Source organism: Poromitra crassiceps (genome assembly GCF_964638095.1).
Source record: "Poromitra crassiceps genome assembly, chromosome: 12".
Classification (NCBI taxonomy): Eukaryota; Metazoa; Chordata; class Actinopteri; order Beryciformes; family Melamphaidae; genus Poromitra; species Poromitra crassiceps.
In genome coordinates, this window is record NC_139632.1 from 17,514,982 (window position 1) to 17,539,981 (window position 25,000).

The 25,000-nt window shown below is 43.7% G+C and overlaps 1 protein-coding gene across 1 annotated transcript in view; it reads left to right on the forward strand.

Moving 5' to 3' along the window:
• The window catches only part of hcn2b (hyperpolarization activated cyclic nucleotide-gated potassium channel 2b), a gene marked incomplete at both ends in the record, with an annotated part of 61,544 nt that overhangs the window by 17,901 nt on the left and 18,643 nt on the right, over positions 1-25,000 (forward strand). The window contains one exon of the mRNA XM_083647487.1: positions 6,941-7,159. Within this exon, the coding sequence (XP_083503613.1) occupies positions 6,941-7,159 (219 nt within the window). The remainder of the gene's footprint in view (positions 1-6,940; positions 7,160-25,000) is intronic.

Here is a 25,000-nt window from a genome sequence, read left to right on the forward strand (position 1 = left end):
AGATCAATGGATTTATTAGACTAAAACCTTCCTCTCAGCTTGTTTCTCTCTCTGGCTCAATCTGCCTGATGTGAATATTCTCTCAGGGCATCAACCTTCTGTGAGACAGAAGGCAGAAAGGAATTGCTGTACACACGTTGAAAACTAATAAGGATATCCTCCATTTATTCAATGACAGAAGCAGACAGGCCTGTCAGGTGCATGAAGATAATGGACAATGTGTGTCAGATGGTATGTGTTAATCTGTGTGTGTGTGTGTGTGTGTGTGTGTGTGTGTGCGCGCGTGCGTGCGTGCGTGCGTGTGTGTGTTGTATGCACGCGTGTGCATGTGTGTGTGTCTACAACTACTTCTTATGGCCAAAAAGGCAGCAAACCCCTTACAGTACCATATGCCCTATGTTTGCCCACAAGACCCCACATCCAACAAAAGATCATGTGCCTTAGCAAACCAGGATGATCTGGCATTTTGCTTATTAGTCTGTGCAGGCATTCCAATTAGATTTTGACACTTCAGTTGCCGGAAGTTACACTTCATTCTCAGCATCCCTCCTGGGTAGCTCAGTTGGGTAAAGCAATGCTTACTTGTATGCCAATTACTGGAAAAATGGCTTGGAGCCAGTATAGGAAATTAAAAAAAATATTTTGGGGGTAACTTAAAAAAGTAATTACTGCATAACATTGCTAAAGCGTAGTGGGAACAACAGCGCTGTTTGTCTGAGTGTGTTCTTTTTTTTGTCTTCTTCTGGCAACCAGCTTGCAGGTGCTGAGTGTGTGTTAGAGATGGAAATGGAAATTAAATGAATAAAAAGAAAATTATTGAAATCTTGGGAGCAATCTTTGCCCCTGGATCATGGTTTTTAGGGGCATTCTGAGATTTCTTGGGACATTATTGCCCTTGCCCCTGGCTAAATTCCTACACTGCTTGGAGCATTCCTCATTAAATAGCACTGAGTGCTACAGTAGCTATACCCACCTCACGAGCTTACATCCTGTGCTAACCGTTGTAAATAATGAATATTATCATGAGCCTCCTGGCTCTAAATAAGGAATGCTAACATTGCTAACAAGGTCTTTTGGGGCAGATTACATATTCACATTCTAAATGTCAGTGTCATCTAAATGGCAACGTTCCCCTTCAAAGCAAACCAAGATCTCTGTGTTAGTGTTACACTGTAAAAGAGGGACGGCAAATATCGCTGAACAAGAGGCTAAGGGCCATGTGAAGCGCATATTTACTCATTTAGTGGAGTTGCGATGCACACGTGCATACACGTACACACGTACACACACACACACACACACACACACACACACACACACACACACACACACACACACACACACACGATTAAGTCCATAGTCAGACTTAAACAGCATGCAAACCATAGACATAAATAATATGGATGTAGCTATCCCATTCAATTTCTTCTCCCTGGCGGAGTTCAAACGTTAGCCGTCATCTTGATTTTTCGTCAGCAGAGTGGGAGGGAATGGGTTGAGTGCTTCCGCACCTCACATGAGATGGGAGTTTCCCAGAGCAGCAGCTCCGCCTGCTATTGGTCCGTGATCGGCAAGCTGCGCGATCACTGGACAGGCGATCTGTCAATCACCACCCCATTTTCTATCATCTATTTTACTCCAAACGGGTGAGTTATATAAGATATGACCACCCCCCCCCCAGAGTTGTTATGAAAAGGTTAAATTAGCTATATAGACCAAAACCGTGTTACAAAGTGGGACATTTTAACAGGAACAACGGGACTTCTGAGTCCTGCCTCAAGTGGCCATTCGAGGAATTACAGCTCGACTTCCGCATATTCAGGGGAAAGGGTGATGCAAACCCAGTGTATGTTTGCATGCACGTACACACACACACACACACACACACACACACACACACACACACACACACACACACACACACACACACACACACACACACACTAATCTAGGTATAATTATACCATCATACATCATAGACAGCCCGTACTCCCTGAGTGTTCCTCCCTAAATGGATTATATACAATTAGCCATCATCCATGCTCCTCGGTGAGGAATGATGACAAATAAAATGGATGCAAGAACTAATTACATTTGCCTCTTTTCCACTCTCTCTTGTGGTGAACAACAGCAAACAAAGGCTGGGTTGAATGACTATATTCAACAGAGTAGCCTCCTAAATGAAAAGTGTAGTCTTCAGAGACAGCTCTACTCCGTATTCTCCTGGCTGATAATCAGCTATTGTCTCAAACATAAATACAGTACATGCTGACTGGTGACAGGACCACACAACATTCTCCGGCTATAAGGATTTGCCTGTTTACAAGTTTAAGTTGCACTTACATCGATATATCCATTGTGATTTAAACTACAGTGTATGTATAAACAATACATAATATTGTGTAATATGGTGATATTATAAACGGTGCTATCCATTTGTTTCAACGCTTGAGCCTGGAATATCCATTTTTCCAGCGTTGTGGTCGTATTTCCTATAGTGTGAATCAGGCCAGAACCAGGACCCCCCAGCACAGCATGTGGACCCCCATGCACAGCACGGCATCAGAACCAGGACCCTGCACAGCACGACATCTGACGTTGACATAAACACATTATTGCTGTGGGGATATCCTACCCATTTCCACTCCTCTGATCATAGTATGCCTTTTCATACCCATGGGCACACACACATGCACACACACACGCACAGACAGACAGACACACACACACACACACACACACACACACACACACACACACACACACACACACTCGCTCACAGCAATGCATCTTCATGGATGAGTTATACTGTCCTGTCACATCCTGTGTGTGGGTGCCAAGATGTTATGAAGTACTAAGGACAGCACGGTATAGTGAAATATACTGCTGGATGAGGACAGCACGGTATAGTGAAATATACTGCTGGATGAGGACAGCACGGTATAGTGAAATATACTGCTGGATGAGGACAACACGGTATAGTGAAATATACTGCTGGATGAGGACAGCACGGTATGGTGAAATATACTGCTGGATGAGGACAGCATGGTATAGTGAAATATACTGCTGGATGAGGACAGCACGGTATGGTGAAATATACTGCTGGATGAGGACAGCACGGTATGGTGAAATATACTGCTGGATGAGGACAGCACGGTATGGTGAAATATACTGCTGGATGAGGACAGCATGGTATAGTGAAATATACTGCTGGATGAGGACAGCACGGTATAGTGAAATATACTGCTGGATGAGGACAGCACGGTATAGTGAAATATACTGCTGGATGAGGACAGCACGGTATAGTGAAATATACTGCTGGATGAGGACAGCACGGTATGGTGAAATATACTGCTGGATGAGGACAGCATGGTATAGTGAAATATACTGCTGGATGAGGACAGCACGGTATAGTGAAATATACTGCTGGATGAGGACAGCACGGTATAGTGAAATATACTGCTGGATGAGGACAGCACGGTATAGTGAAATATACTGCTGGATGAGGACAGCACGGTATAGTGAAATATACTGCTGGATGAGGACAGCACGGTATAGTGAAATATACTGCTGGATGAGGACAGCACGGTATGGTGAAATATACTGCTGGATGAGGACAGCACGGTATAGTGAAATATACTGCTGGATGAGGACAGCACGGTATGGTGAAATATACTGCTGGATGAGGACAGCACGGTATAGTGAATTATACTGCTGGATGAGGACAGCACGGTATGGTGAAATATACTGCTGGATGAGGACAGCACGGTATGGTGAAATATACTGCTGGATGAGGACAGCACGGTATGGTGAAATATACTGCTGGATGGATGGCAGAAGTGCATGTGACAGTTAGTGGATGTTTTGTCATGGGCACTGGGGAGTTGTCCCATAGATCACAGACAGACAGCCTTACACACCCTTCCTCATTGTATACGGTATGTGGCCATGGCAGACACAGTATGTGGGTGGAGCTGTAAAAGCATCAACCCCAGTGACAAAATGGAAGGATGGAGGGATAGATACATACATGGGGAGAGAGAGGGAGTGAGAGAGGTACAGGAGTCATTTTTGTTCAATGTTTATCCCAGAACACATGAAACTTGGTACCAGGCCCAGGGCTTTGTGAATTTCTGATGGCTGTGTTCCCGTTTACCCTGCTGCTCGGGGCCAAGCGCCCGACATCTCATCTTCCCTCCCGCCGCTGTGCAAATCTGAAAGAAATCACCTCTTTGTCCCCTAATTTTCTCGCATCTCTTTCCGCTGTGCCATATGAAAAAAAATTTAATAATAAAAAAAATACAGCAGTTTCTTGCATCTTACGTCCTCTTTCACCTTTCCTGAAACGTTGTGAATTTGAATCTCAAATGAAATGCAAATAGGAGCGGGCAGAAAATACAAAGCAGATGAGAATCCAACCAGACGCAGCCAATCAGTGACCACTTGGCCCAGAGAAGGACAGAGGGAGTTTGAAGAGACACACACACACACACAGACACAGACACGCGCACGCACGCACGCGCGCACGCACGCACGCACACACGCACGCACACACACGCACACACACACACACACACACTCCGGACAGAGTGTGAAGCGCAGCTGTCTGAGGGCAGGATGAGAGGTTGGGCAGTGTATGGAGAGTTTTCTAATGAATCGAGCGTGGGAGAATGAGACTGACTGAGGCTGTGTGCACCAATCAAAGGCAGACTGGAGCAGGCAGATGCAGACGCTGCTCATTAACACTCGCTCTCTCTCCTCTCCTCCTGCTCTGCCCAGACGAGGCCGGGCAGCGAGGTGATGATGATTACGCTCTCCACCAAACTTGCGGCAATCACCATGGCATGGAGACATCAGGCACTCCACCGGGAATGTCTCACTCATGTCTTTGTTCTCTCTCTCGCTCTTACACCCACTTCTCTCTCACACTCTTATACTCCCCACCCCCCCACCCCCCACTACAATACACCTTAACAATCTACCAGAGGGAGAAGATAGGCTCAGGTCATCAGGTCAAAACCATTGTAGCATGAAAGCGAAAATGAAAGTGTGGGGCTATCATAGGTGAGCTGAAACAGAGCTCTTTCAGATGACTTATTTTGTCAAAGAAATCTTACCTGGTCAAATAGAGAGCCAAAGTGAAACATTACTTCCTGCTTTCTCCCTGTACCAGCGCTGCGAAAAATGTGAATGGCGGTGGACGGAGAATAAGGTTCGTTTTTTGATACCGTTTGAATTGTGCCACAGGGTGCCAATGCTAATTTTGTCAATTTAAAACATAACTTTGCGTGTCAAGAAAGTCTCAGTTTGTTGTCAAACTGAAACGTAGAGGTTAGTTTCGTATAAAAACTACATAGCTTGTGGAAGCTTGTGGCATGTCGCCGGTCTTCAGCTTTGCCGGTAGAGAAAGTGACGACACTTAGGCGACAGTGCATGTAGGTCTTTCTGATTTATAACTTTTAGTGCAACAGTGTGCCGACAAACTGCGACTTTCTTGCCATGCAAAGTTACGTTTTAAATTGACAAAATTTGCGTTGGCACCCCGTGGCACAATTCAAACGGGATCAAAAAAGTAACCTTATTCCAGTAGCGGCTGGTGCATTGCTGTCCAGGGAGGGCTATATATAGGTGTGGACGATGGGGTTGAAATCAATATGATAATCATAAGGATTCTTCTCAATATCAATATCTATGTTTCACGTATGCAAAATTAGTGTTCATCTCATTGAACTGAATGGTGATGTCAAACAAACCTTATATTTTCAAATAATATTCCTGCCATACCTCATTTGATCAGTTTTTAAGTAACATTTGCTTGTCATCATCAATTTAGACAGCAAAAATGTCACTATTAAAATAACTTAATCGATGATTCCACTGAAAGACAACAATAATAGGCTATTGAATTATCGTCCACTCCAGCCCTAAATCAAGCAAGTAGTAACGGACCTTACTAGCTACTAGAAACATCTGAAAAAGACCCGAGTGTATTTTCTTCCTCTGTCTGTAGCCTGTTGTTTAATGGCGAGCTCAGGGTGATCTGGTCCAAGCTCTTTCACTCGATGCTTCTCCTGTAAAGTCCGTCTCTCAAACGGCGTCGTTTTGAGTGACTTCACAGACTTTTCTTTCTCCATTCTTGCAAAACGTCTTTTGTGTTTTATGGTAGTTGAAAACAAACTTCTTTGCTTCGCGCGCGTGCTGCAAAGCCGTCGGCGTGGGACTGCTACTAGTGTTTATATATACTGCGTCGCTACCCTATGGTCGCTACCCATCTACGTAGCCTAGCCTACGTCACGACACTCACTCTACCTGACCCCACCTCCACCCGGTCGCTAGATACGTGCGCACTGCAGAGCCCTTCCAAATCTCTTTGTTTTTGAGAGTGAACAGCGCATTTGCAACTACACAGATCCTGATACTCTAATGATCTGCACTGGTGGAAACCGGAAGTAGCCGGAAGTCCTTGGACGGCGTCCGTGGCAATTCGGTGAAAGAAAATATTGACCCAAAAACAGTACACATGTAGATAATTATGAATCTACATATTTATTGCAGATTATATACTCACTATCTAATATTCACCTTGCTCATAAAAAATATATATATATAGCCTATAACGTTTTATTTCCCTCTTCTTCATGTGGATAAAGTAGGTGGGGGCGGCGCCCTGGCGCCCTCTAGTGGCCGGCCGCCACTGCCTTATTCTCTGTCCACCGCCATTCATATTTTTTGCAGCGCATGGTACAGGGAGAAAGCAGGGAGTGACGTTTCACTTTGGCCCTCTATCTCTGTCTCCATTTTATCCCATATTTCCCAACTGTATGTGCTTCTCTTCTGTATATTTTGTATGTATGTATTTTGTTTGTAACTTCTTTTTTCTCTTTCTCCCCCCCACTCTGTCTCTCTCTCTCTCTCTGTCTCCCTCCACCTCTCGTTACAGAACGACTCCTGGAGTGAGCTGTACTCCTTTGCCCTCTTTAAGGCCATGAGCCACATGTTGTGCATTGGCTACGGGCGCCAAGCCCCAGAGAGCATGTCGGACATCTGGCTGACCATGCTCAGTATGATCGTGGGAGCCACCTGCTATGCCATGTTCATCGGCCACGCCACTGCCCTCATCCAGTCTCTGGACTCCTCCAGACGGCAGTACCAAGAGAAGGTAAGGCTGGGGCTATTTCTTCATGTCGTACCCAAGACTGCCACACAGACGCACTATTCACGCCCTCTATCACTGCAGCTGCTATCACTAGAGAAAGGTCTGACATGTTTAAGACTGAGACAGCAAATCAAACTAGCACACGCTGATGTCACGGGGCAGACAAAACATCTAGGTAAACGGTATAAAAAGGAAAAGCACAAAGGGGCAAGTACACATTCACAATCAAACAATGTCCTTTTTGATCATTGGTGAAACAAAATCGGAACGTTGATTTTGTATTTTACCTCGCCTGATAGAGACAGTCGCATGTCTGGGAACGCCCATACAGGCTCTAGGAACGCCCACAATAGATGCTGGGTTAGCCTGGGGGCGGGGTCAGGGTGGGCTAAATTCCCCCGTTCTATCCATTCAGCAAAGTTAGAATTTAGCTGATAGCCCAGCCCAGGCAGACACGATCGGGGATTTAACCACCGCAGTAAAAGCACATCTGAGCAGACGTCTTGTGTTCTGCTCTAGAACCCCCAAACATGTAGTTTAGAGCCGCAGCACCGTCTTTTGGTGAGTCAGCCCATGAGATATATGGGCGGTTTTACCCCACTCGCGCGCCAGCCGTTTAATATTTTGTGGGCGTTCCCAGAGATGCGGACTCTCTATGACGAGACGTGGCCTCAACCTATATGCTGTTGCCTGCATCAACTTTTGCATAGTAATTGATCTTTTCCACTGTCAATACACTGTAAAATGGCAAGAATTAATCATTTTTATAGGCATAAAGAGAGTTACCTTCCCAGGCAGCTGCACTATGCACAGCATATGGTCAGATGCCATAGGGAGACTCTGTATGTACGTGTATTTAATCTATGTACTTGTCGTCGACAATGGTGTTGATAAGGTTATCACATATTATTATGGACGTTTGATTCGCACACTCTTTGATAGGAACACCATCTGCTCCATTAGTTCGATATTCATGATTGCAGCTCTCTGGGCCTGGGCCTGGGCTGGCTGTGGGCTCCGTACAGCAGATCAAAGCTCTGGGAGGGGGAACACTCCTGCTTAAGGGCACCATGCCCCTGGTGCTCTGCTGCGTCTTGTTAGCTTCCTTAGATCCTGGTGATGTGGAGGTGTCTTAAGCTATCTCTCTCATACACACACACACACACACACGCACGCACGCACGCACACGCACACACACACACACACACACACACACACACACACGTGCACACACACGCACGTGTGCACACACACACACACACACACACACACACACACACACACACACACACACACACACACACACACACACACACTGTGCATACACACACACACACATACACACACACACACACACACACACACACACACACACACACACACACACGCGCACCAGAGTAATTGGTCAAGCTTTGTTGTCTAATTGAAGCATCTGGTTAATGTTGAGAACAAAGGAGTATTGGGTTTCTGCCTCTCTTTCTATCACTGTCTTCTTCTCTTTCTATATAAGTCTATACTGTCTTCTTTTCTTTCTATATAAGTCTATACTGTCTTCTTCTCTTTCTATATAAGTCTATACTGTCTTCTTCTCTTTCTATATAAGTCTATACTGTCTTCTTTTCTTTCTATATAAGTCTATACTGTCTTCTTCTCTTTCTATATCTGTCTATACTGTCTTCTTCTCTTTCTATATCTGTCTATACTGTCTTCTTCTCTTTCTATATAAGTCTATACTGTCTTCTTTTCTTTCTATATAAGTCTATACTGTCTTCTTCTCTTTCTATATAAGTCTATACTGTCTTCTTTTCTTTCTATATAAGTCTATACTGTCTTCTTCTCTTTCTATATCTGTCTATACTGTCTTCTTCTCTTTCTATATAAGTCTATACTGTCTTCTTCTCTTTGTATATCTGTCTATACTGTCTTCTCTTTCTATATAAGTCTATAGTGTCTTCTTCTCTTTCTATATAAGTCTATACTGTCTTCTTCTCTTTCTATATAAGTCTATACTGTCTTCTTCTCTTTCTATATAAGTCTATATTGTCTTCTTCTCTTTCTATATCTGTCTATACTGTCTTCTTCTCTTTCTATATAAGTCTATACTGTCTTCTTCTCTTTCTATATAAGTCTATACTGTCTTCTTCTCTTTCTATATCTGTCTATACTGTTCTGGCTTCAACTCAAGGCTTTTTCTGTTTGTGTTGTTCCTTGGCGCTCGTGGCTTGGTTGTGCATCATCTTGGAGAGATAATCATCTTGTTTATTAGCATAGCAGCAAGCGGATGAGGATGTTGTATACCACGAGTATCTCTCCTATGGACGAGGCTGTGCTGTTTAAAATGTAATGAATTGTATAATGAAGCTAGCATGTCAAATTCATGAGCATGGCTGCATTATCAATGGATCTGGGCTACACCGTACAGTCAATGAGTATATTGTATTCCCCAGATGACTGTGTATGGTGCACGCACTCGCTCGTGCACACAAATAAACAAACACAGTGATAAGTATACTGTGGAGCCCTGCCCAAGGAAGGCGTACTCAGAGCCATGTATATAGAAGAGTCGCGACATCTCCATTCACTCCAATGGATCAGTTTTTTTACATTGCAAAAGGAACTTTTGAAAAGTAAGGTTCTGGATTAAGGAGCGCTGTCGAGTTGCAGCAGAATGGACCAATTGCGATCTACTTTGAAAGGGTCAGACGTTTAAATAATCAATTTGTATATTATCAGCTTTATTTTATGCATTCAAATGTAGCGCGAGCCCCCTTCCTGGATCTGCATTTTGGTCCTCCGCTGATGCCACTCTCTTACTATAGATTGCTCTGGTTGTACTAATTCAGCATCATCTTTTAAAACCAGCATTATTTTTGATCTTGCCCACTTTTCATCCTGTGTTGTTTCCTATGTATTTTGTTTAATCTAATGTCATTTTACAAACTTGTGTCTTTTTATTTTGATCATAGTTGCTATTTTTTTTAGCTCTATTTATTTGATCCTCATCTTTGTGCCTTCCTGTGTGAACTCTGCTCTTAGTGCTACAAAGCTTCTTTATTGTCATTCTTCATCTGATGTAATCTGCTGAAAGACTAACATCGCCCTACACACCTACCACCTCTTGTCTGGCTATATGTCTTCATGTCAAATCATCACATAGACTACTGCGTTAACCATCTCGAAAGATAATCAGTGGGTTTTTGTGCTGCACTGTAGCTCCTATCAGCTGAGTGTCAGTGGCACGACCACGACATGTACAGCAATCACTTCCTGCCCTCGGTGCCATGCTCCACTTCTTCCATGATGTGAAACAGTGACATGATGAACCAAGTGGCGAGGCCCTGCTAACCCACATCTGGTCCAGCTCCGGGCGTGCGTGTGTAACAGAGTGATTCAGAGTCCTCGTGAGGCCCGACTGGTAGCGAGCTGTTGGTTTTTGTATTTGTATTTATTTAGCACATAAAAAAAGAAAACAAAAGAAAACAAACAATCAAATAGAGAAAACAGTGGATAGTGCTGGGAGAGAAGGGAAGCCTGGAGGGCTCATACACACACACACACGCACGTACGCACGCACGCACGCACACACGCACGCCCGCACGCACGCACGCAGACACGCACACACACACACACATTAGGGATGCCGGTGGCGACACATTTTCCCAACGTTTAAACGGAAATTTTAATAATTATTATAATTATTATAATTTTAATAATTTCATAGTGCACTATGAAAAGTTCGACCTGTCTGGTTTAACTTTTTACAGTGGGCTATTCACTAAAACCTCTCTCTCTCTTTATCACTCTCTCTATGCCTCTCACCCAATTTCAGTTCTTTCACCCAATTTCAGCTGTAAAACAACATACATCTGTCAATAAAGTATACAATGGCTGAAAATATATTTTATAAATTATGGATGGAAGACAAAAAAGCACAAGTTAAACTTGTCCGGTAAAGAACTTCCTAATTGTGAAGCGCAACTTTCTTTTTCAAATCACATACTCATATTCCTCTCTTATCTCCTTCTTGTCAGACCTACTTCAGGTTTAAAGCTACAATATGAAAGCATTGTAAGAGTGAAGTGGGCTGTAGCTCACTCAGATAAACATGTGCATGTTGTGTGATGTTCAAAGGTAGTTTGTTCAATCGCTGCCTCAGGCACCACCTGTGATGCTCTTTTTTGTATCATCAGCAGTAGTTTGAACCCTGATAGAAATAAGCTGATGTAGGAGTCTAGTCAGTCTCTGACTCTAGCTCAGTCAGATAAACAGCTGTTCACTCGTTCAATTCCAACCTATCCCACTCTTTATGCTGTGTTGTTGTCAGTGTCAACACAGTGTGTAGAATTCAGTAGGAAAACTCAAAACAGTTCATAGCTCGCCAGGAAGAGTCACTGTGTTTGTGTCGCTACCTGACAGGTGGATTATTGGTTCTATTCCCGATGGAGGAGACATATTACAGCAGAGATGGGGAAAGTACACACTTTCTTTACTTAAGTAGTTAATTGTGTAAAAAAGATTCTAGTAAAAGTACTGATTCAACTAAATTACTCAAGTAAAAGTTAAAAAGTACAGGCTCTGAAATGTGCTCAAGTATAAAAGTAAAAAGTATTTTCTGTGCAAGGTGAATAGAAACTCATATAATTCAAATACTATTAAACTTAAAAGATCCCTTCAAAACATATTTTAAGACGCATAAAGACTATTCTTTGATTCATAATTTGTGTATGTTTTTCCCCCACAAAAAAGGTGCACATACAGTAATGTGTGAAAGCTGAGTCAATTTTGAAGTCGTGGGTTCGAGCCTCTGTCAGTTTTGAATGGCGACAGCCAGAGCAGAGGAAAGAGTGATTTAAAGCCCTGAGAAAATCTACCTTCAAAAGTCTGGCCTGGTGGGACCGAGAGTTGGCTTCCTGCCTAGTATTATTGAGGCCTCAGTCATGTTTGAGGTCGTGGGTTCGATCCTCAGTCAGTTTTGAATGTCGACAGCCAGAGGAAAGAGTCATTTAAAGCCATGACTCTCAAAAAACAATTTCAACAAGACTGCATGATTCTCAGTTTCTAAATTCAATGCTACTGCAATCATTTAGACCTTGATTTATCTTACATTGTTTCATGTAGGCGAATGGTAACAGAATCCATGGGCATTTTTCCATGTGTTTGCATACAGTACCATCAAGGTCCAATTTGTAAGATTCTTCCACAATAATAACAACACAAAGTCACAACGTTTTGGTACAACTGTTGCTCAAAGATTGTTTTTAAATAATATGACTGCATCCATCTTTAAGTCAGCGGTCCAGACTTTATAGAATAACACTGTGTTTATCTCTATGGGATTTATATTGCATAGAGATAAGCACTGTGCCTATCTCTATGGGATTTACATTGCATAGAGATGAACGGATGGTTACGATGTAACCCAGGTTTCCTGAGGAAGACTTCTTTCCCTCATGAATTCCATTCATGATGAGATTACCTCATCCAACACTGCAGCGCAGCTGTTGTGGATTACCACTTTAAGACACTTAATTAGCACCACCTGGGTGTGATTGTTCAGCTGTGGCTGGTTTGACTGAGGCTAAGGGCTCTTAGACACTTAACAAAAACCCTTTTCTAGTTACCCTGTTCCAGTAGTCAAACCACCTGGCCTAATGGACAAGGTGTCTGATTTTGGATCAGAAGACTGAGGCTTTGAGTCCCTTTGTGGTAAACTTTCTAGTTCAGCAATTCCAGAAGTTTCTTTTAGAGCAGCAGGCATGATAACTGTGATTGCAAGTTTCTAACCACATGTAATCTGTCAACATGTATTTGAACAAATTTTACACGGTATCGATAAACAGATGGGAAAAGTACACACATTCTTTTTACTTAAGTAGAAGTACAGTTAGTTTCTAGGATCGAACCCACGACCTCAAAAGTGACCGAGGCCTCAATACTACAGGGCTGGTTGCCACCTGTCTGCGCCACCAGGTCAGACTTCATCGCCATTTAAAACTGACTGAGGCTTGAAGGACGTCCTGATATCACAGTGATGGTATAGTTCCAGGACCATAATGTTTTACTAGTATAACCCAAACCAAATTGTTGTACTTGCCTAAACCTAATGTTTAATAAAAATGCATTTGGTTTGACCAGGAATCAAACCCCAGTCCGCCAATTGGAAGGCAAGCACTTTAGCCATTAAGCCACAAGACCATTGACACCCTGCAATGCACTCTTTTCACACCTTAACCCTAATCTTAACAAAAAAAATTGATTTGCTGCTCGTTTTCAGGAAGAAGCAGTTGCAGTGACCAATCAAATGAGTTCAGGCTGTGGCTTTCTTACAGAAAGGCTTCAGGACTAACTTGTGCCATGTGCTACGTTTTCAAGAAGAAGCAGTTGCGGCGACCAATCAAGTGAGTTCAGGGCGTGGTCATCCCTGCCCATATTAGGAAAAAATTATGGTCCGGGAACAACAACAACACAGCGATATTAGGACGTGCGAGGCTCAAAAAACCCACGACCTCAAACATGACTGAGGCCTCAATACTACCAGGCAGCAAGCCAGCTCTCTGTGCCACCAGGCCAGACGGGTTTTCTCAGGGCTTTTTCCACCGCTGGCTGTCACATGTTAAAATAAATGTTCTTCAATAAACTATACTGCAAAGGAGAGCTCCCGTGCACAGCAGGTTTTAACCCCTGGTCTACCAGAACACAGACACCTGCACTGACCATACAGACAAACCCACAGACCTACCTGTCTGTTGTTGGAGAGTTGTTTCTGATTGGCTGTTGAATGAAGTAATCTTAGATCAAATACTAGTATTGGTGTACTATGCATCTGTACTGTACTATGCCTGAGACTCACGAGGCCTCTGATTCACTCGGGTACACGTGCATGTCTGTTTGCTCATCACTAAGCAATGACCTAAGCTGTGCTGTAGCTTCTGCCATCAGATAACAGTCTGCAGACGGAGCTGTGGGTTGGAACCCGTCCTCGCTGACAAAAGAGATTCTTTGTTTAAGATAGTCTAAACGCTAGCGACAGCATGCGATTTTATTGACATAACGCAGAGTAAACAGTTAGCGTCCCGATCGCCGCTGAGACAGAAATGTCATAATAGCTCCGGCACCGGTCTCCTGTCTGCCTTCCAAGACCCCTGTAAACAAAGACTGTGTGTCCACAAGTTACACAAAGCACACGTTTATGCTTTATCCGTGTCTTGTTTAGCTGGTGGGATGTTTAGCAGATCCAGGTGCAGAAGATATGAATAGAGACAAGCACAGACAGCATGAGAAGACAGGCGGATGCTAATGAGAAATACAATGGAGAAATGGAGCATCCCTCTCCTGTTTAGGAACAAATGCACATGTGCAAATACATTGGGAATCAGTGATGGAAATAGCACTTCAACTTTCCTATCTGGTTGCCACCATTGACTGTATATAAATAGGGATGACACATCCATGCCTACCAGTAGGCTATGCAAAAATGATGCCAAAATATTTCGTTTCAGCGAGCTGCCATCTTGCTTGTGTGATGTTATTGGCAACCAGAGTCTGCACAGTCAGAGTCAGGCTGAGCCCCCTTAGCCGTGCCGCCATCTGACGAAGGTTTGAGAGTGGCTGTCACAGCTGTCAATCAGCCATTTTTATATCATCCAATGACATTTTAAAAACAAACATCAGAAAAATTTGCACTTGAACATACAGCATGATAAGAAGTACATAAATTAAACGATCAAAACCATCTTTGAGAAAAATGTATCTGATGTGTACTTAGATTGATTTATTTTTTAGTTTGGCTCATGTCCCATCCGCTAAAATGGAGGGGGTGGGATTTAAGATCTATACTGCAGCCAGCCACAAGGGGGCAATCAAGATGTTTTGGCTTCACTTTTGAGGGGCTGTCATGATGTCCATATTTATACAGTCTATGATTGTCACCTCAAAAATGTTTCTCTAATTCACATTAAATCCAGTGAATATCACACAAAAGTTATAATAATAATTGATTAAATAAAACTAAGGTAAAATAACTAGACAACACAAACTACATTAAACAAAATGAACAGAACAACTGAATGGTCTGAAGTTCTTCCTAAGCCCAATGAGTACACTGGGCCCAGGTGCACCCAATCAGCGATCGATCAACGACCCCCACCAGGCTTTTATTTTTTTTTACATTTATGAAGCAATAGCCTGTATTATTCACCTTTGTGTGTGTGTGTGTGTGTGTGTGTGTGTGTGTGTGTGTGCGCGCGCATGTGTGTGTGTGTGTGTGTGTGTGTGTGTGTGTGTGTGTGTGTGTGCTCCAAGTACAGTACATTAAAGGTGATGAGGCAGCGGCTTAGTGCTCCTCTGTCCCCTCTTTCACGTTGAGGTGACAGGTCCCTTGTCCCTCTACAACTCCCTCTCTCCCTCCCTCCGTCTCTCTCTCTCTCTCTCTCTCTCCCTCCCTTCATCCGTCCATCCGCCCTTGACTGCTGGGGAACACACCATCTGCCCACGGACACTGCACATGGACAGAGGGCATTAGCCATTATGTAAGTGTACTCAGTGAGATGTGGCCCCCAGGGGCCTCCAGTGATCAGCGCTGATCCCCTGGGCCATGGCACATCAAACAGAGGCTTCAGTAGCTGTTCACTTTGTGACCTGAACAAACTGATGCTTACCTGCAATGGATTTCATATCTTAAAACATATCATCTAGAATATTTTACCATTTATCGGACAATCAAAATTTGAAAAAGAATAGATCCCTCCCCCCCAAATCGAATGCCTCAATGCTTTAAATCTACAGTAACCCTTTTAGCCCTTTTGCACAATCCACATCTTAATTGTCTCTCAAAGCTTAAAAAACAAGTCGTCTGCTTCTCTTTATCTCTCCTTTGTGATCAATATAGATTTATTAAGGGAACTCAATAAGCAATGGCTTTTACCTAGATTCCTGTGTGTGTGTGTGTGTGTGTGTGTGTGTGTGTGTGTGTGTGTGTGTGCATGTGTGTGTGCGTGCATGTGTGTGTGCGCATACGTGTTTGTGTGTGTGTGTGTGTGTGTGTGTGTGTGTGCATGTGTGTGTGCGCGCATGCATGTTTGTGTGTGTGTGTGCGTGCGTGCATGTGTGCATGCGTATCTATCTGTTTTTATTTCGATGTGTTTGAGTCCTCCATTTCTGCAGGCAGTGAGCTAAAGGATACTGCTGAAGTCAACATGGGTTTTTATACACTCAGGACAACACACACACACACACACACACACACACACACACACACACACACACACACACACACACACACACACACACACACACAGATATAAGACTTGTCACATCCTGAGGCTGACGCTCAGTGACACGGTCCATTAATAGGCCAAATTGAATTGGCCCTCTCCCTCTGTGGCAGCTTACAGTGACAGCCATGCATCACGCTCGCACGCCACACCAACTAGCTGCTTAAGAAACCTCTATGCTGCCTCTGCCCGTCATCCACTAAAGTCCACAGGCCCAGAGGAACAGATTTGGATTTTACAAATGTAATGCATTTGTTAGTCTTATATAAGTACTGCAGGCAGGGGGATCTAACCCCAGCCTTATCTGTTCCTGCTGCCACAGAGTTAGAGTTCCTAAGATGGACACTGACTTATACATACATACATTGTAAAGAGGATGATCTCGGTTACACAAAACATGGACGCATTGGCTAGAGAGCCGCTGAGACTGAGCATAATGACTAGAAGTAGGCGGGATTTTTGATCAAGCAGAATCCATAAAATCTCTGTAAAATAAACATAAATTAAATAGAGATGTATGAATCTGGCTTTAAACACAGGCATCTGTGTGGTATGATTTATGCATGCGAGTATGCGAGTTCTGGAATATTTGTGTGTGTGTGTGTGTGTGTGTGTGTGTGTGTGTGTGTGTGTGTGTGTGTGTGTGTGTGTGTGTGTGCGTGTGCGTGCGTGTGCCTGTGCATGTGCGTGTGTGTGTGTGTGTGTGTGACAGTCACAGAGCATTGACAGTTAGATCGGTGACAGAGACCCGTCGTCTTCCCCTGTCACAATCACCTACAGCCCGGCTAGCTCTTTCTCAAACAGCAACAAGAATGACCTTTGGGTGACCCGCATGCATTATGGATTTCCAAACCGATATGTCTTATAGCGTTTCTCTCTCACTGGTCGTCTGCTAGGATCATATTTGCACTTGCCACATTTGCATATTGACACGTCTCATTTTAAACTCTGCAGCTCTGAGTCGTTTATGACCCTGAGTGAGTATTGAATTTATTTTTTCCCAACACGAGGGTGTCACTGATCTTACTGACTTGAGTGCCATGGTCACTAGTCTAAGCCTAGTGCTGAGAAAATGAGAAAGTCAATAAAACTCAATCGAGAGAGAGAGGGAGAGGGAGAGGGAGAGGGAGAGGGAGAGGGAGAGGGAGAGAGAGAGAGAGAGAGAGAGAGAGAGAGAGAGGGAGAGGGAGAGGGAGAGAGAGAGAGAGAGAGAGAGAGGGAGAGAGAGAGGGAGACATCATTTCAGTTGAACTGAGACTGTCGCACAGTGAATCCTGAGGCAGGAAGCACTTAATAGGAGCTTCCCAGTTTATCCGCTTGATTGAATGAGCCGGACGCGCTGTGACTCCGGCTGCATCGTTATTGTTACTGACACACTGCACATGGGCAGGAATTTGTCACGTTTAAAGAGCATGGGGCAGGTTAGAGACCCCAATCAGTCAATGTGTAGGTGAATTATGGAGGAACTTGATTTTCACATTAAGACACTTACATATACACTACAGTGACTTCTGGGGTCGTTTTATTTTTTGAACTTTTATTTTGACATCTTGGACCCCAAAACTCTGACGTCAGAGTAGGGAGTCGCCAGGCATGCCCGTCTGTCCCTCTGTCTGTCATCACTTAGGTCAGGGCTGTCAGTCACACACTATGGATGCTAACGCCGGTTTTCAGGAGGAAGAGGAGGTAGCAAATGTTTATGCACATGCATGTGATGGGCCTCAGGCTAATTTTGACAGTGAAAGAGAGCAGGAACAGCCCACAACGGACCACGGAGAGAGAGTTGTGAAGGAGCTTGAAAGCAGCGGAGGCGGGCCGAGGTGCGGACTGTAATTCGACACACACACAAGCGAGCGGAGGCGGGCCGAGGTGCGGACTGTAATTCGATACACACACACGCACGCACGCACACACACACACACACACACACACACACACACACACACACACACACACACACACACACACACGCGCGCGCGCGCGCAAAAGTGACGTATGTGTCCAGCCATCTGGCCGAGAGCCGAAGTCCCGAACACAGTGAGAAAACCTCCCGAAGCTGCTGCTGCAGCGGGGTGCATATTGTCCGGCCAGCCGACCGAGAGGCATGCGAGCCGGGCACAGTTGGGGTGTGTGAGGTGGCTGGCTGTGGAGGTGGCGGTTTCTCCTCCTCCTTCTTTCTCTTTTCACAGCAGAGCGGACCCCAGGCTGCAGACAGCCCGGAGCAGAGCAGAGCAGAGCAGAGCAGAGCAGAGCAGAGCAGAGCAGAGCAGAGCAGAGCAGCGGTGCTGTGCGGGGAGGAAGGAGCCGCAGCCTCCCCCTCCCTCGAGTGAAGAGACCCAGCAAACATTTTCACGTATAACGACCGTCTGCTGCACGTCAAACCACTACATCTAGTCAGGGTCTAATTATATATTGTGAATGGAAATCTTAGCGACGTAATTCCTCTACTTCCCCACAACGTGTCCAGATTCAACGGAAAGACAAAAGATCAAGATCGCACCTCTTGGGGGATTCGATCCTGCGGCGCCCGCTTCGCAGTCCTGCATCTTATCCATTAGGCCACGGAGTTAGTTACAAATACAACGGATTTGGTCATATATAGAGATACTTAACATTGAGCACTTGTCATTTTGACGGTCTTTATTGGAAGTTGCATTGATAGGCTAGCTGCCTCGCTAATTCTGTTTCATGATTTCAACCAGCGATGAGACAGGTATATTTATATAATTTACGATAATGTAACCAATGTGACTTTAGCAGACAGCATAGCACATCCAAAACCCACAACACTGCGTTTATTACGGCAAGAGAAATGGGACAATAGGATTCAGGAAGTTTGTGATAAATACAAGCCCATAGCAACAGACACTTGCACTTATATGACATAAACGTGTTTTCATATTAAAAAAAGAAAAGGGCGTTCAATAAAAGTCGTCATTGCAGGTGGAGTGCATGTCACACTGTGAGTATCTGATCACACAACAGGTAAATTGTCAATCAAATGTCATTTTATTCAACAAAAACACAAAAGACACCTACATGTGGTGTTTTCAAAGCAATATGAGGTCAATATTTTTTGTTTTGAAGTGACAGTCTAAACGTTACTTTGGAGGAATGTGGAGAGAACGTCAGACTTAGATGGTAGATGCCAAACCACAATTCTATCGTCTGGTGATGTCGCGGTCAAGACGATGTTTGCTGGGGAGCGTATCACACAGCGTAGACACACACACACACACACACACACACACACACACACACACACACACACACACACACACACACACACACAGCGAGAGAGAGAGAGAGAGAGAGAGAGAGAGAGAGAGAGAGAGAGAGAGAGAGAGAGAGAGAGAGAGAGAGAGATAGAGCTTGTCACAGCGCAGACAAGCACAGTGGGAGGGGAGAGGGAGACACGCACGCGGAAGCCACTCCCCACTGTGACGTAGCAGGCTTTTTCTTGTCAGATTAAAAGTCTATTATTTCCTTCTGAAAAAGGAAGGTGTTTTTCTCCATATTTTTTTTCAAACTTTTTTTTTTTTTTTTTAATGATGCATTAACTTTTCAAATATACATAGGGACAAGGTTAAGTATACATTTAGCAAAGGAATTACCCTGCTCCATGCTCTTTAAGTGAGAAGGCTTTTAGCCCGCCTTTGTTTGACTGTGATGGCGAGGAGCAGGCGCACTGTGGACGATCCCCTCGGATCTCCTCAACGAAGTTGTCTTAAAGGAACGGTTCACCCAAAAATGACATTTCTGTCATCATCTAACCCTCATGACAGGTGACACACAGGTCAAGTTTGTCCATATAGCACACAACTCGAGAGAAAACCACTCACTCACCACTGACTTCGGTTCAGTTCAGTACTGTACTGAATTAAATGGTGACTTTTCTCTCGAAGGAACTGTCCACTAAGATGAGGATTATGTTTTCTCCATCTCTGCTGACAGGATGAGTTATAAGGGAGGAGGAAGACAACCTGGCATTTCCATGGCTTCATGATGCCAAAGCACAACCCTGACCCAATGCAATTAAGATTGTATTAGATTAGGATTATAATCGGTCTATGTAAGAAACAAAAGATCTAATTAAATCTTTATGCAGATGCATTTTTTCCTTATGGAGTTAATTAAAGTGAATGATCATGCTGTCCTCCAAGGTGATTTCATCTGGAAGTGTGGCGAGATAAGGTCATGTAAGGGGCTACGGTATGTATCAGTTTGTACTGTACTGTAGGTGCTGTGATCGTGATGTTCATCACATTGGGAAGCAGTTAACTCCTGGACAACTATATAGGGTTTTGAGAGAACTTGATGTGTAGCCACAGAGGGCTTCCATAACTACGCCTGCCATCAAAGCCATGTGACATTACACAGCAGGAAATAGGGAAAGAAGAGGAGAGAGTGAAGATTGGTTGCAAAAGAGGGATTGGCAGAGAGAGAGAGAGAGAGAGAGAGAGAGATGCTCATTATAACCAATCATAGGAATGGGAGGTGCATGAAGAGGATTAAAGGAGGGGGGCAGACTTTACTGTATTAATTAATTTCTACAAGAAATTAATAACAGTGATTAAGGAGCAAGAATGCATCTGAAACTTTATTAAGTGCTCCTGAAAATGGGAGAAACCCCCTATTCTATTGCATCAGTGTAATTCTCTTCTCACATTAGCATGAGTTGTGAACAAGGATTTTAAACGTCCCATTCTCTGCCGTTTTTAGCTGTTTTTAAAAACATGCCTCATGGGTCTTTGAAACAAGGTTATGAATTCTGTTGAAAAAGAAAAAGAAATCCAGCCTCTGTGGGACTCCACTATCCACTCTGTCTCTCCTCTTATTAACTACTCATGGAATACCCATAGCTGGCAATTTAGTCAGGCCTTGCTCAGAGTTGGCATGCAGCCTCTCCTCTCTCCCCAGAGGCTTTTCATAGTCCACTTCACTGGCTGATTCAAACTCCACTCTGGAGCTCTCCATGGTGCTAAACCTGTGCTGAGCCGTTTTGGCCACTAATTAGCAATTTCTGCCCGTTTAGTCGGCCCTAATGTTTACCTCATTCAAAAATACGGCACCATGAGGTCACCCGCAGGGGTGCTCTTAACACCCTGATTCAGCCCGATCGCACATGAAGTGGCATAGCTGTGGCCGAAGACAATTTCTGCTCTCTCACACACAGACAGAGACACTTTGCATTCTTATCATAAGATGCACTGTTTTGAGCAGGCGGAACCGGAACATGTAAACCGGATGCGTGTGCCACATTTTTATCATTCCCCGTGTAGGAACGACAACGACTAGGAACTAGGAACTAGGAACTAGTCGCCACGAACAGGCGACGATGCCATATTGCATCAACATTTTGTTTGATGTACTATGTAACTTTTTAACGTTAGTCACCTCATGACAGCAATCCAACTCTCTGAGCTAATGGGTCATAGTGATTAAGACTAGAAGATTAAAGTATAGTCTTTATGCATCTTAAAATGTTTTGAAGGGACCTTTTAAGTTGAATAGTATTTGAATTATATTAATATGACGTGAGTTTCTATTCGCCTTGCACAGAAAACCTTTTTCTTTATACTTGAGTACATTTCAGAGCCTGTACTTTTTTCCTTTTACGTGAGTACGGTAATTAAGTTGAATCAGTACTTCTGCTTTACCAGTCTTTTTTACACAAATAACTGTACTTCTACTTAATCAGAGCAACAATGTGATTAAATTTGGAATGACAAGAAAAAATTACACGTCTGTGCAATAGGCTTAGTAGGCCTAAATAACTAAGATATAGGGTTTGCAATTGTAACGTTCCATAATGAAGTATCTCATGCTTGTTGATTTAATAATTGTTTTGCACCTGCTGTCAATCAATCAATTCCCTACCCTGACAGCAAACATGTAGCATATTAGGGATATTGTGAGTTACCCTGTCACACAAGCAGGTGGGGTCAAACCTTCATTTCTTCACTAACCCATATGTCACCTTTCAGTGTGACAAAATGTAATTTCCTGGACAGTCAGCCATCCTATCCCATCCCGTCCCGTCCCATGCGTGTGTCATAGACTGTTATGAGCAAAGTCACTGTCACCTCTCCTCCCTGTCCTTCCATTCACAGTGTCTCCTTATAAATCATGACCATCAGGTCAAGCCAATGACATGCAGGAAGATATCGGCACTCTAAATGATTAAAGAATTGGATCCCCAGAGTTCATCATTTAAGCTCCTCTCTTATGTCCCACCTCGATGACACATATACATACAAACAGGCAGGTGGAGATGATCTTCTGTTGAGTCCACCATCCAAACCCCCCTGCCCCCCCCCGCCCCCCCGCACTGTTGTTTCTGCATCCCAGTTTACAGTAAGTGGATTGGATGGGGCGACTTGACAAATCGTTTCACAGATTTCTATTGGCTTTCCAATCAATTAGTGAGATACTCAACAACAAAATGTGTCAATAAGATCGTATCACTGCTGTTGGGTGACATCTCCACAATGTCAACTTTTCAAGAACTAAGAAAAATTGCCTTATTCTTTGCTTGATATCATAGACTGTATATAACTTGATATCATATTATTCTACCATGTGATCTTTCAATTTAAAGTTAAAACATGAAAATCCCCAAAACTGGAGGTACGAGGTTTTCAGCCAACAGCTGTGATACTGATATCATTAGCACTTTGACCCTGATTCACCTCATCATCACGCACGTTTGAATGAACAGCTCAGACTTCAGAGGTATAGAAGGAATTATAGCTCTGCTGATTAATGTAGACATTCTCACAACATGAGTGGGCTGCATTCAATGACGACTTGACGGCTTGACAAGGCGCAATCAATTTCCAAACATCTTTATCATTGCCACACAGACTCACTGTATTTCATCGAAAGTGCTTATCATCATTAACAATGAACAACATGTATCTGAATAGCTTATTCGAGTGCAGTGTGGGATTCACCGGTTGTTGTCTTGTTGTACTGTACTGTATGTTGCTATATGAGTGTGGTCTTGTGGGAGGGTTTTCCCCCTGACCCCCTGCTGGAAGGCGAGTGCTTGTTCCATTTGTCTTTTCCACTGAGGGATGACTCACACAGTTTACGCACATGAACACACACACACACACACACACACACACACACACACACACACACACACACACACACACACACACAGACACACTCACTCACACACACACACACACACACACACACACACACACACACACACACACTCACTCACTCACTCACACGCACGCGCCGAGAACTTATATAACATCTTTGACCAGCTTCATCAGTCCAACAACTATGGAACCGCAGCGTCACTATTAATTTGTGATTCCAATATTTACGATGCATATTAGTCATGCACTTATGATAACTTATTTTTATTTTATATTTACCCAATGAGATGTCAGAGGGATGATTATATAATTGATTTTATTTACAATTGAACAATTCAATTCAACCATATCGCACAGGCCTAGTTGCTTGCTTGTGAAATTTGGAGTGCTTTTACCTGATAAAACAGGGGGTGAAAAGCTCTCCAGCAGTCATGGTTTGAGCCTATTGTTCTAATACAGGACTGAGTCACATGGTCATTGGTTCCTCCCTCGCGGCTTCATTGTGTATGTGGTGGAAGGGAGTGTGTATTTACAGTGAGGTGGTGATGCGTGAAGCCACAAAGAAGGCCCAATCCTGCTCTTACATTCAAAAAGGAAGAAGCCCCAAGCCGTTTGTGTTCAGCGAATGGGGGAAAAGCTAGTTTCGTCTTCGATGGACATAGCATCATGCAACACCGACTGCATGGGAGATGCTATCTTGTTCCAGCTGCCAGTATTTTGGTAGAGAATCCAGGCATGAAATGTGTTATCGACAGACGTAATGAGCTGAGAGATGTGCACATTCAAGCAGCTTACGATGTAGATAAACATACGCCAGCTCGTATGTGATGGTGTGAATCACTTCAATTCAATTTGACCCTCCAATGAGCAAAGACGACGTGCGGCGGCTAGCCACCATTTGAATTCCCCCAGCCTCACACTTAGATATTTATTTATGTATGTATTTATTTACACACACACACACACACACACACACACACACACACACACACACACACACACACGCACACACGCGCACACACACACACACACACACACACACAGCAAAACAACAACAGAATGAAAGATACAAGTATATGTACATACAGTGTAAGGGACAAGAAACCCTAGACGGCTGATGTGAGGTCTCTTACCTCCAAAATGAAACTAAAGTTAGCAACAGTTACAGCTGTGATATATATATATATGTTATATATATGTTAAAGCTAAAGAAAAGTAAGACGAATAATTCTGGTGAGAGAAGCAGCTACAGATGAATGCGGTCCAGCCTGGGGGGTGGTAGGTTCAGTGACTGTGGTTAGGATGTGTAGATTATAATATATAGCAGCATCTTCCTTCTAGACACAGTCGAGCATGAATCCTCATGGGCTTGCTTTATAGAGCTGTCACGTTTCCTCAACAACTTCATCTAATCACAACTCCCGCCCACAGCCATACAATATAAATGGGTCACA